The sequence below is a fragment of the Pelmatolapia mariae genome, linkage group LG10_11, assembly GCF_036321145.2.
Source record: "Pelmatolapia mariae isolate MD_Pm_ZW linkage group LG10_11, Pm_UMD_F_2, whole genome shotgun sequence".
Classification (NCBI taxonomy): Eukaryota; Metazoa; Chordata; class Actinopteri; order Cichliformes; family Cichlidae; genus Pelmatolapia; species Pelmatolapia mariae.
This window is the reverse complement of record NC_086236.1, coordinates 9,799,683-9,816,739: the sequence shown is the minus strand read 5'-3', so window position 1 is coordinate 9,816,739 and position 17,057 is coordinate 9,799,683. Positions and strand designations below refer to the sequence as shown.

At 40.4% G+C, this 17,057-nt stretch overlaps 1 protein-coding gene across 2 annotated transcripts in view; it reads left to right on the top strand.

Annotated features, from left to right (window-relative positions):
* Window positions 1–17,057, top strand: part of ppm1e (protein phosphatase, Mg2+/Mn2+ dependent, 1E) — a 64,713-nt gene that overhangs the window by 238 nt on the left and 47,418 nt on the right. For both annotated transcript variants that reach the window (XM_063485330.1, XM_063485329.1), the window contains exon 2: window positions 21–214. In XM_063485330.1, the coding sequence (XP_063341400.1) occupies window positions 30–214 (185 nt within the window). In that variant the 5' untranslated portion in view covers window positions 21–29. The remainder of the gene's footprint in view (window positions 1–20; window positions 215–17,057) is intronic.

Genomic DNA, 17,057 nt, shown 5'->3' with positions numbered 1-17,057 from the left:
AGCTGTCTCTATCTGTCCAGGAATGAGAAATGATGGCCGGCTCTGCAGCAGAGGAGAAAACCTTCCGACGGTTCTTGGAGCTCTTTATTCGGGAGATGAGGATGCCTCTGCAGGAGGGCGACCCGCTGCCGATGCGCCCCTTGTCGGACCTGGTGTCTGAGGACGAAGTGGAGGGGGAATGCCTCGACCTGTGTCTCCAGCACCTCTACAAATAGTTAAGTGTCCACTTTTTGTTCGTGGCATGCTGTCATTTCCGTGTCTCTGTGTAGTCAGATAATGTCAGTGGCCGTGCTTTTGAAATGTGGGTTTCTACTTTGTGGAGAGCTGCGCCAGGTGAGCGGAGCTGCGACCCCGACTGGGTCCAGAGCAGGATGAAGCGGGATGCCCGGAGCCTGCTGCCCTCCCGGGCGGCCAGCCGCATGCTTCTGGGCATGCCAGGGTGTGCCAGCATCAAGTTTAGACAAGTGCCGTTACAGATGCGGAATTAAAGCTAAAGCAGAAGTTAAAAGACGCCTCGCCTCGGAATGTGTTCGTGTTGTTCTGCGTGTTTTATTTGCGCACTTGCGCCTGTTTTGTGCCAGAAATTTACGCTAGCGGTGTCGGAGCTGTAGGTCCACAAAAGGTGAACCCCTGGTTTTGCGTAACAGCACGACGTCATTGTGGTGTAGGAGGAGGAGGAAGCCATCGCCATCACTGCTGAGCGCATCTTCACAGGCTAAAAATAACCCACCGGTTACGTTATTAGCCTGAATCGTTACGCTCTAAAATCCAAGTCGCAGACTGAATGAATGGCCGCAGACTGAGATTACCACATTTATATCAGTGACATTTAACAGATGTGTGCTGCTTACCTCAACCTCAATCCCATTCCGAAAGGAAAAGAAGCAAAGTACAGATATGTTTATGAGTGGACTCTTCTCTAACATGCACGCTTTTAATTCAACAGCTGCTCAGTTAAATTAGTAATAGTCCAGCTTCTGAGGCATGAACAAACTTGGCATGAACGGTAAAGCTGAGACAGAAATGTACGGCTGCCCTGAGCTCTGCTGCCTGGCCTGGTTTTTGAATCCAAAATAGGTGCAGAAACTGTGCTGGGAAGAAGAGGGTGGAAGGACTCATCTAGGGCACCGAGTGGCAAGGGGACTGCATGGTTGCATGTTGAAAATGACTGCACCGACCAGTCTGCATGCATGCTCTTCCAGCTGTGGTGAAGATAAACTCACGCACAGCCCGGAGTCCTCACAGGTGCTTTCTGCAGAGCGTATTTAACCTGTTGCAGCAGCAGCCACATCCAGATCAGTGTCACCGCACATTCACGCTGTCTCTATCGCAATGTCCAGGTTTGTTTGGCTGGCGGATACAAGGTCACTGACCGTTCAGCACTTAACATCTAGCGCAGCTTGCCACCCCTCCCTCTCTCTGTCTTTCCATGCAGGTTAACCCCAAAGGACAAAGAGTGGGAACAGTCTGAATAAACCTGTAGGTTTTTCTGTTTAACTCATGCTCTTTAGGAGCAGCTGCATCGACTGGCGTGCCTGTGCCTGTTGGTTTTAAATATTCAAAGAGCAGGAGCTAACAAGTTATTAGCAGGTACAACACATAACCACTGAGTGTAATGGTTTCCAAACTGAGATGCACAATAGAGGAGAAATTAGCTACTACCCACTCTAAATTTATTGAGCTTTTTTTAATGTCTTCTTTATTTGAGAAACCTCTACAATATCCAAAGAAAGCATGAAAGATAGAAGTGCCTTTAACCTTAAATCAGTCTTTATAATGACCAACAGGGGGCGACTCATGTGGTTCCAAAAAGAAGTCCAGATTATAGAAGTCTATGGGAAAATGACTGTGGGCTCCTATGATCCATGACCTCAGTAAATGCCGTCCTGATGACTTCCTAGGCTCAATCACTAGTTTAAGGTCATAGATTAAAACATGAAGTCAATTTTGTAAAATATAGTTATTATTAGAGTTAGAAAGGAGGATCATCCAGCATAATAATCCAGCCAATGAGGATGCAGTGTCTTTGTTTTCCCTTCGGATTGATCCTTCCGTCACATTTTGTTTCAAATATCAAGATGACGATAGTGAAAATACTAAGTTCGAGGCTTCATGATGCCACTTTTTTAACCGTTCATCTACATTCATCTTTTGCAATGTCACATCACACTTCCATCTTTTCGTGATACTGTGATACCCACAGTGAATGCTAATCTAGTGAAAGCTGTAATGTTTAAAGATTGTCACTCACGATCCAATCACAAACAAGTGATTGGGACTGTATTACATACATATATATATATATATATGTATGTAATACAGTCCCAATCACAAACAAGTGATTGGGACTGTATTACATACATATATATATATATATATATATATTTTTTTTTTTACCCACTGCTTCAACGCTTCACAGTAGGCGTGCCTGACCTTTCAGCAACCGATCAACCACAAGGTGGGCTTACAGAGTTCTGACTAACCTTTAGTAAAACTGTGCAATTAATCAAATTTTAATCTCAGCAGCAGTTTTGCCTTCCACTTATTAATAAAACAAAACAGCCAAGGTAAATCGATTATTGGGCCACATGATCACTCCCCACAACGATCAGCTTCTCCTTTAGTTTTGTGTAGAACTTCAAAAGCGGCCAGAATTTTTAAATTGAAAAATTTTTGAAAACTCAAAAAGTTGAACTTTTCTCAACATTACAGCACAAGTCTCAAGTCTCAAAATCTCTTGGTGTTGGTGGGTTAAGCTAAAGTCACAAAAGGAAACACAACCCAAGCTTACTCCAAGCTTGTTGCACACTTACCTTCGACAAGACGTTGAGGGAGCGTCACAACCTCAACCTCTAGGAAACCATTTAAATGCAATCGCTCACCAACCATGTTTTTTTTGTGGTCACACGGAGGTTGATGATCTATTTTTTCCTCTAGTGTGATTGAGGCCTTAAACATTCACTGCACTTCACACTGTGCTTCATGTACTTTATAAACCTGGATACGACAAAACATGTCGCCTGTACGATAATATCACCTACGGAGATGCACGTCTGCACTACCCTCCCTCCTGCATCGTGATAATACAGAGGTGGAATACACAGGGAGGAGACATCACACAATCTTTGTTAAAATTTCAGATTTGCACTGTAGATATGCACGTTTCCTATTGCTTGGCTGGTTAGTGGATCATAGCAGCAGTTGCACTGTGAGCAGTGTGTCAGCCTAAACTTGTGATATTGTCTGAATTTTGTCCCGGACCATCTTTGGTTGCAAAAACGATACAGCAGCCATCTTTGATCGTATGAGTGACCAAAGATATTGCCAGGAAAATTTCAGCATGCTTATCTTTAGTCTTGGAAAGCCCAAAATCACACATCATATAGCCTCTTTCCACCTAGCTGCCCATATGGACACTAAAACAGGTTTGGTTTTCTGTGATGATTCCTCCAGTTCATACTGCACATTGGGAGTCTACTCGCTAATGTGCTTCATACTTTAATCCAAAGATGTGTGACTTCGCTCTGACTCAGAAGTCTGAGCTTTCAGCTGGGTGAACGTGAGCCTCCACCCTCACCACCTGGTGCCAAACCACTCCAAGGAAGCAGAAAGTTGAGGCCCGAAGCAAGAGTTTGAATCTGATGGGTTTCTATAGAAGTGACTGTTAGTTCGTACATTCTTGGTTGTATTCAACCGATTTCAGAGCTGACAGAGCTGCATATGAAAGTACAAATGTCTGATGTGATGAAATTGGACATTAGTTGATCTTTAACCCGACAGCTTACTAGTAAAAAGTAGCACACCTAATTTTTCAGTGGACTAGTTACCAATTCAGGCACCTTGCTTAAGACAACCCTGGAAAATATCCAAATCTTTAATCAAAAGGTATTCCACATTGCCTCTTTATCTGTTTCTTAACTTTGTAAGCATTCTTTGATGATATAAATGAATTAAAATACTATCAATAATAATGCAAAATAATTGCTGCACACCAAGATTATTACATAAGACTGTGTTTTTATAACTAAAGCTAAACCAAAAAGTAAAAGTAGGTGTGAAAAAACATTTTAGCCAACTGCCACACAGCATGTTTGTTCATCTGTAATATATAAATGGTAATATAACAGTGAACTAGGCCATTTGGAGAATGATATTAGTTTTAGATGCTGTTATTGCTTGAACTTCGTTTTACTACAGCCCTCGGAAACTTCATCCCCTCTGAAGCAGGTGTGAAGGTGAAACAAGGCAGAAGCATGGCTGCAGGATGTGGGTGTTTTATATGTACTGTAGTAATATTTTTGCGCAGCTCTGTGTGATTCATCATGTGAGAGTTACTGCTGATCGGATTCGAGTGAAAAGCTAAAGTTGTGGCAGTCATTTTAAAAATAAGAGTCCGTCCAATCTGGATGTGTGAAGCATCCATTAGCCAAGCCTACCAAAATAACTGCAGCTCAATGCACAGGCTTACTTTGTAAAATATCCCACTGTCTCTGTTTTCTGGCAGAGGCACTTTGTTGTACATTTGGCTTGTTAGAGGCGATGAATCACTCACTGGCCACTCTCCATGTAACACTATATTTTCAAGGGAGACAGATTTGAGGAGCTACTGTATGAAGGTCAAACAGGGCCATTTATTTCTCCCATCTTATATACCCAAGGCAAAATGTTGGAGACGTTAAATTATTAATTAATATATACTACTTAAGGAAAAGTCAGTTGGTTCCCAAAAACCCAGAGGACTCGTCTTCTGGGGAACATGAATATCCCAGATCGGCTCTCCAAGATAAACAAAAGCATCAGTCATTTCAGCCAGCGGAGCAAAACTATATGCTTAGAAGCCATGACGCTGGTCAGTTGGGAGCAGAAGTGGGAGTAATTTACTGCAGAGCCATAAAATTTACTAACAGTTGGACGTGTGAAGCAGCCTGGGTTGATGGATGGGTCAATAAAACATTTAACTGTAGAGACGACCTTTCCTGTTTCAGATTCACACTCTACTCCGGTTTGCTTCAATAAAATCCACAATTTCCCCCCCAAACCTCAATGAACTTATTATTATAACTAGTTAGACTTAGCAGAGTAGCTGTTTAAACCCCAATGTTTCACTACATTTTTAAATTACTGTGCACTGAATGGGTTGAATCAGTGAATGATTGGATGAATCTGATTTTCGGCTCAGTTTTATGAAATTTAGGTAAGTTTTATGTTGCTCTTATTGCTCACGTTGTGCTGTGTCGGGCTGCTGCAGCTGTTTTCAGAGAAAAGCTCTTAAACTCGTTCTGTCCAGACCATTTGGCTATATTTACAAGTAAAATAATCAGTCAAGGAGAAAGTTAGAAACAATAATATCCGTCTCACTGTTTTTCTCACATGCAGTGACGAGTGGGTGCTCACTCTCAGAAGTTGTGCCTCAAGGAGAGTTCTTGCAAGAGAGCACGGCCTCTGAACAAACCAACAAAAACAAGCTGTATATCAGAGATGGTAAAAAACTAGAAAAATACACATAGATACACATCAAACCATACTATTGCTGGGCCAACAACAAGCTAAATATGATAAATATTGAAAATAAAATGAGCAGCATGCACGCTGCAGGGCTCCAGTTTGACTGTTTTATCGCACTAGCAAAATGATAAAAAGTGCTTGTGCTTGAAGACAGTAGCAGTAGTAGACAGAGACAGTATAAAAGATGGGACATAGCTACTGTGACCTCACTCCAATCGGTTTCTGAAGTCCCATTTTGAAGCCTAGAGATGAGGGTTTTCTGCCAGAACCATTTTGGCTGCAAACAGATTTGGTGAAATGTCACAGTTTTCATGATGTAGTATTTATTAAAACTAAAGCCCTGCAGTGTGTGAGCCTGAGCAGAGCATTTTCTCCAGCGTCATCTCCATTGTTATCTTAACTTTTGACCATATTGGGACAATAATTGACAGAACAAACATCATCTTGTATTGAATAATACTTAAAACTAATGACTGAGTGAGGTTAAAGCCTCACTTTTAGTCCCAGAAGTAGGTCCATCTTTTTTATACTGGGAATTAACACAAAAACTGTCTAAACCTTCATCAGATCAAAATGGACAGAGCGAGTTATGAGATGGTTGAAACCAAAATTATAGCAAAAAAGAGAGTGAATCACATTTGCAAAGGGATCAGAAAAACTCCAAGCTCAAACTAAAAAGCGGATGATGTGTCAGTGTTGTTTCCTCAACTTGTTTAAAATCTGTTATTTTACTTGAATCCAACCAGGAAAGTTCATCACTTTAGCAGCTGATCTTGCAGATTTAAGTGGCGTCTGGTTTAAAGTGTTTTAACATGTAAAATGAGCTCCCTCAGTATTAGGCTGGAGGCAGTCCTGCAGGTACAGGAGTAACAGGCAATACATAGATCACGTATCACCTCCAATTCAGACCCGATACATGATCTAATGTATCACTTAAGCGCCCATTAACATTGGCTGCAAGCTCTTAAAGCTGGGCTCTTTGTGCATTAAGGCTGCGAGTGGAAATGCAGAAGTATTAGCTGTGTGTATTATTTGGTTTTTTTACATCATTTACAGCACTTATCATTGTAGCAACCCAGGTATCCTCTTGCTTAGAGTAACAATGGTCAGTCTGAGTACAGCAGGCAGGAACAGCAGCAGATTAATCATGTTTCAATCAAGCGTCTTTGTATGTGAAGTTTGATAACAGTGCTTCAGACAACAACACGGCCAATCAGTATGCCTGGTTCACTCTCACTGTATTATTTAGCTCCTTAGTTTTACTTGTTTGAGTTGGCATGTCCTTAATTTCTGGTTGTCTGAGGACAGTGTGTTCAGATCAGTGGGAAGGACATTTTTATAGCAGAATGTGGAGCCGAGTTTTATAGTTTACTTTGCAAAATCAATAAATAAACATTAACTATAACATAAAATCCCTTTTCAGTTTAACACAGGGTCTTGGTCTTTTGCTTTTATAGGGATGCAGTAAAAGAATTAAATGAGCGTAAAGGGACGCAGGGAAGGAAAGCTGAAAACAGCTTCCTGCTCTGGCTGTTTGGAATAATGGGTAGAACCGGAAAAACAATTTTTCTGACCCTGAGTTCCTCTTTTACATTTCCTTGGGGTTATCCCCAGTGCTAACCAAATAAACAGCCAAAATTAGCTGTGTTAATATATGTAGCAGGTATCTTTCCTCCTGTGATATAATTTGGGCTCTTTTGAATATTGTTTTTTTTTTGTATGTCATGTATGTTTCTTTATGTATGTCATGGTATGTATGTGATAATCATCACCTTGTGGTTTAAATTGGGTTTGTGTCAATGGATATCGTCCTCACGGGGTCGAGGCGATGGGTGATTTGCTCATTTCCCTGTTAACTCATCAGTTTAACATTATTATTATAACAGGACTGATAACAAGTTGAATCTGTCTCGCTGTAGATTCATGTAGGCATCTCCAGATATGATTAATGCTTGTAGATCTCGAGATCTAAAATGAAAAAAGTAAAGAGCAAGGGAGATGTTATAAGTTGATACCATTTAAGATGCTCGGCTGATATCCGTCCACTTATCACGGCAGGCTAAATCGTGCAAAGAACAGGTAACCATGCAAAGATGTCTCTCATCTCTCTAATTTACATTAGAGGTTTTCTAGTCTTAGTGACTACTCAAAGCAATTTAGACTACATCTAGCTATACAGTCACACAGCACTTTATTCTCTACGCTTTAAGCTCTTTATCTTCCTCACATTCACAGCCACATTAGAATCCCGAGATAACCTGGGAGGAAGCCACGCAGGCACGTGTAGAACATGCAAACTCCTCAAACCGGGAACCTTCTTACTGTGAGGCGACAGTGTTAGCTCACGTATGTGCTGCTGAGAGAGAGCAGTGTTGTCTTTTTTGTGTTCGGGGCACACATTATGAAGGGTTGGAAGCACTACCTTAGGCAGAGTCCGGTTTGAGTGATCATCTGGTCACGAGGGAAAAATATGTAGTCCCCAATTGGTTTGTGAGTGAATTTTTTTGAGGTTGCCGTCAAACGCTAAAGAGTGTGCTGCGTCAAAGACCTCCATGCGATTTGTTTGACTGAATTCTCTTTACTTGAAAACCAGAAATAGAGGACATTTGCCTTCAAAGTAAAAGTTCCGCCTTAACATGTTCGAATAGGCTTGACTTATTTTGTAGGGGATTTCCATTCGAGTCACACTTTTCAGAGTTTCAGTACTGCTTGGAGAATAACTAGTGGGTGGTTGTAGACAAATCAGTGCCCATGGCAACCTGCTAGTGACCAAAATGATTGCAAGGAGGTCTTTCAAACAATTTTTCCACCAGCAGCTCGTGACCATTGGTGACCAGTCTCTAGGCCTGAGGTAGCATGCCTACCTGTGCTTCCTCTGCCAACCCGTTGGTGATGGTATTGGTCATCAGAAGACGATGACCCTTTGGAACAGGTCACCCGAAACTAGTTTAAGTAAAATTTATGAGCAAAGCACTGTAAAACAGTTAAAACTGTAACTCTGGCACATTTATTGTCAGTTTGGGGTTTGTTGTTTTTTTAAAAATCTTTTTGCTCTTTTGTTGTTCTCCACTAACTTCAGAATTAAACGTTTTTATGTATTTCTCTTTGGCTTTTTAGGCTTAATTTTGATAGGACAATGGGGAGAGGAATCAAGAAAGCTGGGAGAAAGACATGTAGTAAAAGGCCTTGGGGTGGATTTGAACTTCTTATGGTGCATGCGCGCCTCTTATTTTTCTCTGCAATGCAAAAGAAATCTCCTTTCCCAGATGGAAGCTGTTTATATACCTCACTGCCTGGATAATTTTAATGCACGGTAACAGGAGGCTCTGCTGTGACTGTTAGAACTGACTGATCATGTAACTGAACTGTAATGTAATGAAGATATTTACAGAGAATACGTGCTGAGTGTGGAGTTTGGCTGATACCTGATCGGTCTGAGCATTGAGGCTGAGAGATGCTAAAAAGCTTTGCAGGGTTATTGACAAAAAATTTTAGGATATGAATCTGTCAAGCCATCGACACAGTAATGAGGTTAAATCCTCAGATGGATTTGATATGAAATAAAACAGTGGGTATTTGCTGAATCTAGATTTGTACCTGCAGACACGTGGGCTTCAGACGCTAATGGACGAGAAGCTGCCGCAGTTGAAGCAGACTAATGGTATGAGTGTGTTTATATTTGTGGTGGCCAGCATCCTACATGGATGTCTCTACAGTAGCTCTGCTGTGTGTGTAATGATAGTCGGAGGCAGCAGCTCTGGTGATTCATCCCAACGTGTCATTAGTTTGTCTCTGGGTTGAACAGCTAATAATAGACTTGTGCAAAAAGAGAGAGATCCCCTCTGCGTGTGAATGTGTGCGTTAATAGGGGGTGGGTGAAGCACTTGGTGTGCGAGAACGTGATTGGAGGTGTGGACAGAGCTTGTGTGTGTGTGTGTGTGTGTGTGTTAATCCATTTTCCTCCAGGCAGCTGGGAGTCACATCTGAAAAGAAGAGGTTGCGGTTTACTCTCTCTAAACACAGTTTGATTTGAAATGTACGTGGATGGCGTTATGCTGGTGCGTACACCCATCAGCCACAACACTAAAAACCACTGACAGGTAAAGTGGATGACTTCATCTCATTACAATGCATTATTCTTCTGAGACATTCATGTGTGTGTTACTTTGAGATGTACCATCCATCCACACACCAACACTAACAATTCAGACCCAGAATTCAACTCCATCCCAGGTCATTCTGTTCATGGAAACCAGCACAGTGCTAAATCTTCTAAGCAAACCTGAGTGTTTATTGGGGGCTTTCACAATATGTGATTTTTGTGGATAACTGATACATTTGTTGAAATATCTACAGATATTTGCAGCGGGAAACACACACACAAACAGACTGGGTAATGTTTGTAAAGTTGCTTTTTTAAACTACTCTTGTCCAGAAACGTGTCCAAAATATAATTTGGAACCTGTAATTTAGTATTCAGTATCTATATATAAGTAGACATACTAAACAAAAATAATCAGCTGCTGATGTTTACTTCATTTCTATCAGACAGCAGTAAAAAAAACCCTGATGTGCTGCACTATTATTAAACGCGAGGCTGTGGTTAACTAAGGAAAATCCTGCACACTATCTGTTTAAATAGAATTACACACAGATATAAGTATCAAGTATCATTTAGCTTGGAGCGGGTGGAGCTGCTGACAGAGCCTAAAGCTGGTGATAATTATTCAACTAAATATATTGAAATAAGCCAGCAGTGTTTCCTTACTCATATAATTTACTTGGGCGGGTCACCCAAGCATTTTAAACATACACCACGCAAGTAAATTTCAGCTCTGTAAATCCTGAACCATGAAATAATTCCCTGAAAATTCAAATTTTTTGAAACAGGAATGGTTATTGAGTTTTTTTCTAATTACAGCATTTTTGTGCATTTTATTGTTCGCAGTAGCACTGCGTGTGTCTACATCAGGTTTTTAAAGGACAAAAAAATCACACTGATGATGTAGAGGCATCAAAAACTCATGCATCATATATGATAAACTTAGTTTTACAGGGTTAGGATACATTTTTATCCTTTCATCTTCCAAAACCAGTACTGGTAAATGGTAAATTGTACTGGTTCTTATATAGCACTTTTCTACTTCTACTACTTTCATAAACACACTTTTTTGTGGAGGGGTATTGCTCAAAATTTCTACTGTAAAAAACGAAAAGGTAGAAGCAGAGTCTACATCACTTGGTCACCACCTTTGTTACCAGTTGAAGATCAGGCACTGGCTGCTGGGCTGGGGTCAGCAGACATTTGGCTGTATCATCCCTTGAGGTTCTTGGCTCTGTGTTGACTGTCCAGTACGAAAAGGACAAGTTTTGATACTTTTCTTGGCCTGCTGTTAACATAACTGAAGATAACTATCATAACATCATAATTATAACTTTAATGTATTTACTGAATGTAGTACAGTAAATCATTACAATACCAACTGAAAAATGTAATGTGACTATTGTAATGTGGTACTTTAAAACACACAGCACCCACCAATGTTTAAAACAGCGATGCAGTTTGTTTTTGGGATAGCCCCTAGTTCTTATTTTGAAAGTTTAGTCACTGAAAACTAGCTAACTCCAGTTAAATAGTTAATGGACTGTTATGTACAGCATATAAGGTGCTTTTCTAATATAACTAAACCCCACACTCACAAAGATTTCATATGCAGCTTTATTCTGTGCCCTTTAATTACTTTTTAACAGATGGATCAGGGCCATTTGAGCTTCAGTATCTTTCCCAAGGACACTTCCTACATGTAGACTGGAGGATCTGGGAAGCAAACCACCTTAACCAGAGTCACACAGTTCTTCTCTTCTAGTGTTTCCCTAGAGCAGGGGTGTCCAACTCTGGGCCTCAAGGGCCGGTATCCTGTAGGTTTTAGATGTGTATTTGATCCAACACAGCTGATTTAAATGGCTAAATTACCTCCTAAACATGTCTTGAAGTTCTCCAGAGGCCTGGTAATGAACTAATCATTTGATTCAGGTGTTTTCACCCAGGGTGATATCTAAAACCTGCAGGACACCGGTCCTTGAGGCCTGGAGTTGGACACCCCTGCCCTAGATGTAGGTCAGCTTGCTGAGTCTGTCTCCATCATTTTGGACTCCATCTATTAGTGATTGCCTTTTTCTGCTCTGGGATCTGGAGGGCTACTCTGAGGACCTCAATGCAGGTAGCTATCTTCAATCTGCAGAAGAAGTGGCTGGAGATACATCTGATTATTGCTCAGATGTCACGAAGTGTATATGATGGCTCAGTGCTCAGGGGCCAATGATGTGACTTGTATCTCCCTAGGAGAGCATAGGGTCCGAACAGTTGAAACTAGGATCCTAAATAAATGCTCATGTTTGCCAGGAGATTATCAACTGAAGACTAATAGGCAGTTTCTCTGCACAACACTGCGGGTGAGCTGTCTGCCCGCTGATCTCTTGCTTTCTTGTTATTACATGTAGCACAGTTAAGCAACCATACATTCCCAGTGAAGAGATTATTTTGTTTTTAGAGCAAATGAATTACAAGCTGCACCTGATTGTTTTCATGTGTATATGCACACATTTGATCCTTTGAAGGAATTCCCTCAAATTGAGTCCTTGCTAGATTACAGTACTTTAAATTATAAATTTGTTATCGCCCATGAACTGTTAAGTACTGTCCTTTGTCTAATAACTGTCTAAAACTAAAATAAATGTAAATCCGGCCTCATTGGGCACAATTTAGCTTTTCCGGAATAAAGAAAGTGGGCAGCAGTCATCACTGTCTGTTTGTGCTGAATGTTGATGAATTGATGATGACTTGAAGAGCAGGAAGAGGGGGAGTTAAATAACCCCTTCACACACACACACAGCTGATAGATAGTAATTGAGGGGAAAGCCTTTCTAGACCTCATTAAACAGAAACGTCTCCCACAGCTGTAAAGAACCAGGGGGCAGGATCCGGCTTGCACACAAGCACACACACTGTTATAGGAGAGTGGGCGGTGAGAGAGGAGCTGCCGTTGACGGCTTTATTAAAGGATAAACCACAACGTGTGACGAGCCGCTGTGCACATGTACTGTATGACTCCATGACGAGCGTCTGATAGCCATAAATCACCTGCCTCGCATCACAGACAGTTCTCTTCTTTCCTAACCTTTATTTAGCACTAACCTTTACAGTTTAGGACTGCCTGCGCCTCAGTTATTATATAACGCCACAATATGTTTAGCGTAAATGCGTCAGAGTATAATGTCAAAGCCAAAGTTTGACTTCACATGGATTTCATTACAATGATTCCTGTTTTAATTGACAACAGAACTTGTCTTCTTCTTAAAGTTTTACAGTAAATGTAGCCTACTGGTCAAAAACCAGGGCTTTGTAGATGCCTTGTAGTGGTTCAGGCCCACTATACTGGGAATTTACAAAAAAAAATTCGATGTTTTTTTTTTTTAATCAATCAAGATGATATTTATCTAATTAACTGGCACTGAGAAGAAGCATTATTTTCTTCATTCTTGAGGACTTACGGTCTAATTTTGTTTGTATCAGTAAATGCTTTAGTCAGATAGCTGTTTTTCATGTCCAATAAAAGGAAAGCCGTTAAACATCCAACCATTTTTCGCTGCTTGTGCAGTAGCAACAAGCCAGTGAATTCCCCATAACGCTTAATTAAGACAAACAGGTGTTTCTGGACTGCTATAACAACTGTAGGAGGAAGAATACCCTTATTTTGTGCATCTGCTGGCGTTGAAGTCCCAGAAATGCCGTTCCCTGAATGGCCAAAATGGTTGACAACAGTTTTGGGGTGAATTTTAAATTACTTTCCTTGTATTGTATTGAGGCTTTTTCATTATTAGGGGTGTGAGAGATGTACCGATTAAGCCACTATCTCCCTGAAGGTATCACCTCAGCTCATTCAATGACCTCAACTGGACCTCTCAATGTGGTTGTGGCCCCTTTAGGAGTCTTTGTAACACAATTACCTGACAAACAATAAGCATTTGTCAGGATTTCTTTGTGTACTTTCTGTCCAAGTAGTCAACTTTCTAGTTCAGGTGAGTGCAATTAAAGAATTAGCACAGTAGCAACTGGGGATAGTTGTAGTTCTTAATACCTAGGTTAGGGAAGGTAATTTTCCAGGACAAGATGACTGTTTAGTGACGTAATTGTTTGCCTAGTTATGGTTAGTTGCCATAGTTGGCTGTGCGAATGCAAACTTCATAGGTTTCCTATACAAATCCTGTAAAGTTTAAAGTTGACAGCATTCAAAGTCCTCGGTGCCAAACGCCCTCATACTCAAGTTTTTGCTTTTTGTTTGCTCACTTTGCTCAAGGCACTCTTATTTGAATAGTTCAACTTTTGGTCCAAAGCTGTGGCTGTCGGTGTGTCTTCTTTCTTTAATCAACCAAAATGTAGAAGGGTCCAACATGGCGATGGGGCTGCGGACACTGGCGCTCAAAGTATATAGTTTCCTGGTGGTAGGTCAGGAATCAAGGTTATTATAGGTAGCTACAATTAAACTAAAAAGTAAAACTTGATGTGAAAAATCATTTTGTGAACTTTGATAACTGAAATAAAAAATTATAGATGAAGTTTTAGTATTTGTGAGTTTGGTATAAATCTTATTTCAACTTGTCTGATGAGGTTTTGATGGATGCATTTATTGAGACTTTGGATGTCTACAAGGTTGTGGGTCATAATACCTGCACTGATTTTCCTAAATCTTGCCTCTGAAATATGCTGTCCATTTAATGGTAATAATATAAAATGACTAAAACTAACACTGAAACTAAGAGAAACTAAACTTAAACCGATTCTGGAATGATGATGTATACTTTATTGATCCCCGTGGGGAAATTCCTCTCTGCATTTAACCCATTCACTCAGTGAAGCAGTGAAGCAGACTGAAGTGAAACTAAACATAAAAGCAAAAAGTCAAACAAAATGAAAATGAGAAAATACAAAACTATAATAACTCAGTGAGGAAATTAGTAACTTTTAACATCTTTACAAGAGAAAGAGAAGAAAAAGGTCACGTGGGAGATTGCAAATGTCCCAAACTTCTATAACAATCCAAGTTGCAGGAAGCCAGCGTCCTCTTCATCTCAGGTATAGGAAATCCATTTCCCCGTTAGATCTTGGTGTGAAAGTCATGCTCATCATTAAGATGGGAAGCATCAGGTTTACTCCAGTTCTGTCCGTCTCCTAAAATTACCAAAAATTAGTAATATTTTAACAGATACCATTCATTTTTTAACAACACTTTATTTTATTAGCCCAAGGTATAATACCATGGCACCTTTAAAGTTTTCATACCCTGGGTCCTTCTTTAAAACATATATTGTCCCAAAATATTAGAATTTTCCTGTGTAGTTAAAATATGTGTGAACGGTTGGCGCCCATGTGGCGGCACTCCCTCCACTGTAAGGTGTTATAAAAACTAATCCTGTGTTTCCAGCCAAATTCTCTTCACTTCCTTAAAGAGCTTTAAATGCTAATAATAGTATTTTAAAGCTAATTCTTTGCAGTACAAGGAGCCAGTGTGATATGTTCAGCTGAACGTGCAAAAATCCAAATAGTTTTAAACCACTGTATTTAATAAAGCTTTATTTGGACCTTGGTTTATTTGGTGGAATAGCAGGAAGTTGTTTGAAAGGTTCCTCTTCCTGCTGCTGTTGGTTTGTTCCTTCAGTATCAGTGCTAACAAACCTCTGTCTGTTCTCAGCTTGTAAGCTACAGTTTGTAGCGGAAGTTAGTTTACACCTATGCTCCTGCCAGCTTAGCTGTCAATCACACCGAAACAGTTTCACACCCACACTGAGGCTAGCAGGCTAAAGGCCTTCTGATGTCTCTCCAAAGACCAGTTTCTTTCCTTTCAGTAATCAAAACTAAAATAATTAAACGGTGGGTATTAATTTATCAGAAATATATTAACAGATAACTGACAACAGATAATGAACTTTACTCGTACTTAAAGAGAGTGACAGCTGCCACCCTGTTATAGCCTGCTGTGATCAACCTCTTTGACTTTAACTGACTGACATTTGTCTGCTTCGGGCTGGGCAAACCTCTGCTTTTATAAGTCATGTCCGCAGGTCAAGGACAAGCTTAGCTTTGTTTAGAACAAGCATACCTCTCAAGGGCTTTTTTTTAATGAGGACTTACCTCAGGCTGTGTCGATGAAGTACAAGCCCAATTTGAAAAAGGCTGGGACGCTGTGTAAAATAAAACAGAATGATTAATCTCTAAAAAGTTGTGACAGGGACATGTGTACCTCTGTGTAGCATCCCCTTTCTTTTAACAGCAGCCTGGAAACTGAAGAGACCAGCTGATGGACTTTTTTGTCTAATATAGGATTTTAGCTGTTCAGCAGCTTCTTTGTTGTATTTTTTATTTGCACCAAACGTTTTCAGTTTGTGAAAGGTCTGAATCACAGACAGGCCAATTCAGCACCCGGACTCTTCTACTATGAAGCCCTGCTGTGGTAATAGATCCTCAAAAGCCTTTCCTGAAAAAGACATCATCTGGATGGGAGTGGGTATATACCTTTCAGCACTCATGGACCCTTTCTAGCTGCATAAACAGTCAATTCCATAGGCACTAATGTACCCCCATACCATCAGCAATGCATGCTTTTGAACTGAGTTCTGATAACAAGCCAGATGATCTCTCTCCTCTTTACTCCAGAGGACATCCATGTTTTCTAAAACTCATTTTAAATTTCCAGTCGTCTGAGCAGTGGAACAGTTTTCCACTTTGCCTCAGTTCATTTTAAATGATAAGCGTATCTGTAGCATGTTTACATACGGCTCCTTTTTTGCATGATGCGTTTGTGGATGGCACGGTCTGAAAGCGTTCCTGAGCCCTTGCAGTGATTTCCATAACAGAATCATGGCTGACCAAAGATCATTAGTGCGAAATACAGATTCATCCCTTGCTGACAGAGATTTCTCCAGATTCTCTGAATCTTTTGATGATATTATGATGAGATATTCTAGGTCTACAGAATTCTGCACTCAGGAACATTACTGTGAAATGATTTCACGTTTGTAGAAGAAGTTTTTTTTTTATTGGTGATCCTCTCCAAATCTTTACTCCTGAGAAACGCTGCCTCTCTAAGATGCTTTTTATACCCAGTCATGTCACACTGACTTGTTGCCAATTAATTAGTTCCAAAATGTTTCTCCAGCTGTTTATTTTTAGTATCAATTACTTATCCAGCCTTTTTTTTTTTTTGTCCCTGTCCCAACTTTTTTAGTTATGTCGTGCAGTCATTAAATTCAAAGGGAGCTAATGTGAATTAAATATGTTATATGAGATTTACAGATACAGATCTGTTTTTATTTACATTTGAAAAAACAACCCAACTTCTTACCCCTCAGCAGTAAAAGGTTGATGGGGTATAGTCGTAACCCTGTCGCGTGGTTTATCTACTGCGTGGCTGAGGGGTAGCACCGGCAGCTTCTGGTATTTTTTTTTGGACCTGGGGTTGTAGGATGCTGCAAAGGAGAGAGAAAATACTGCCAGT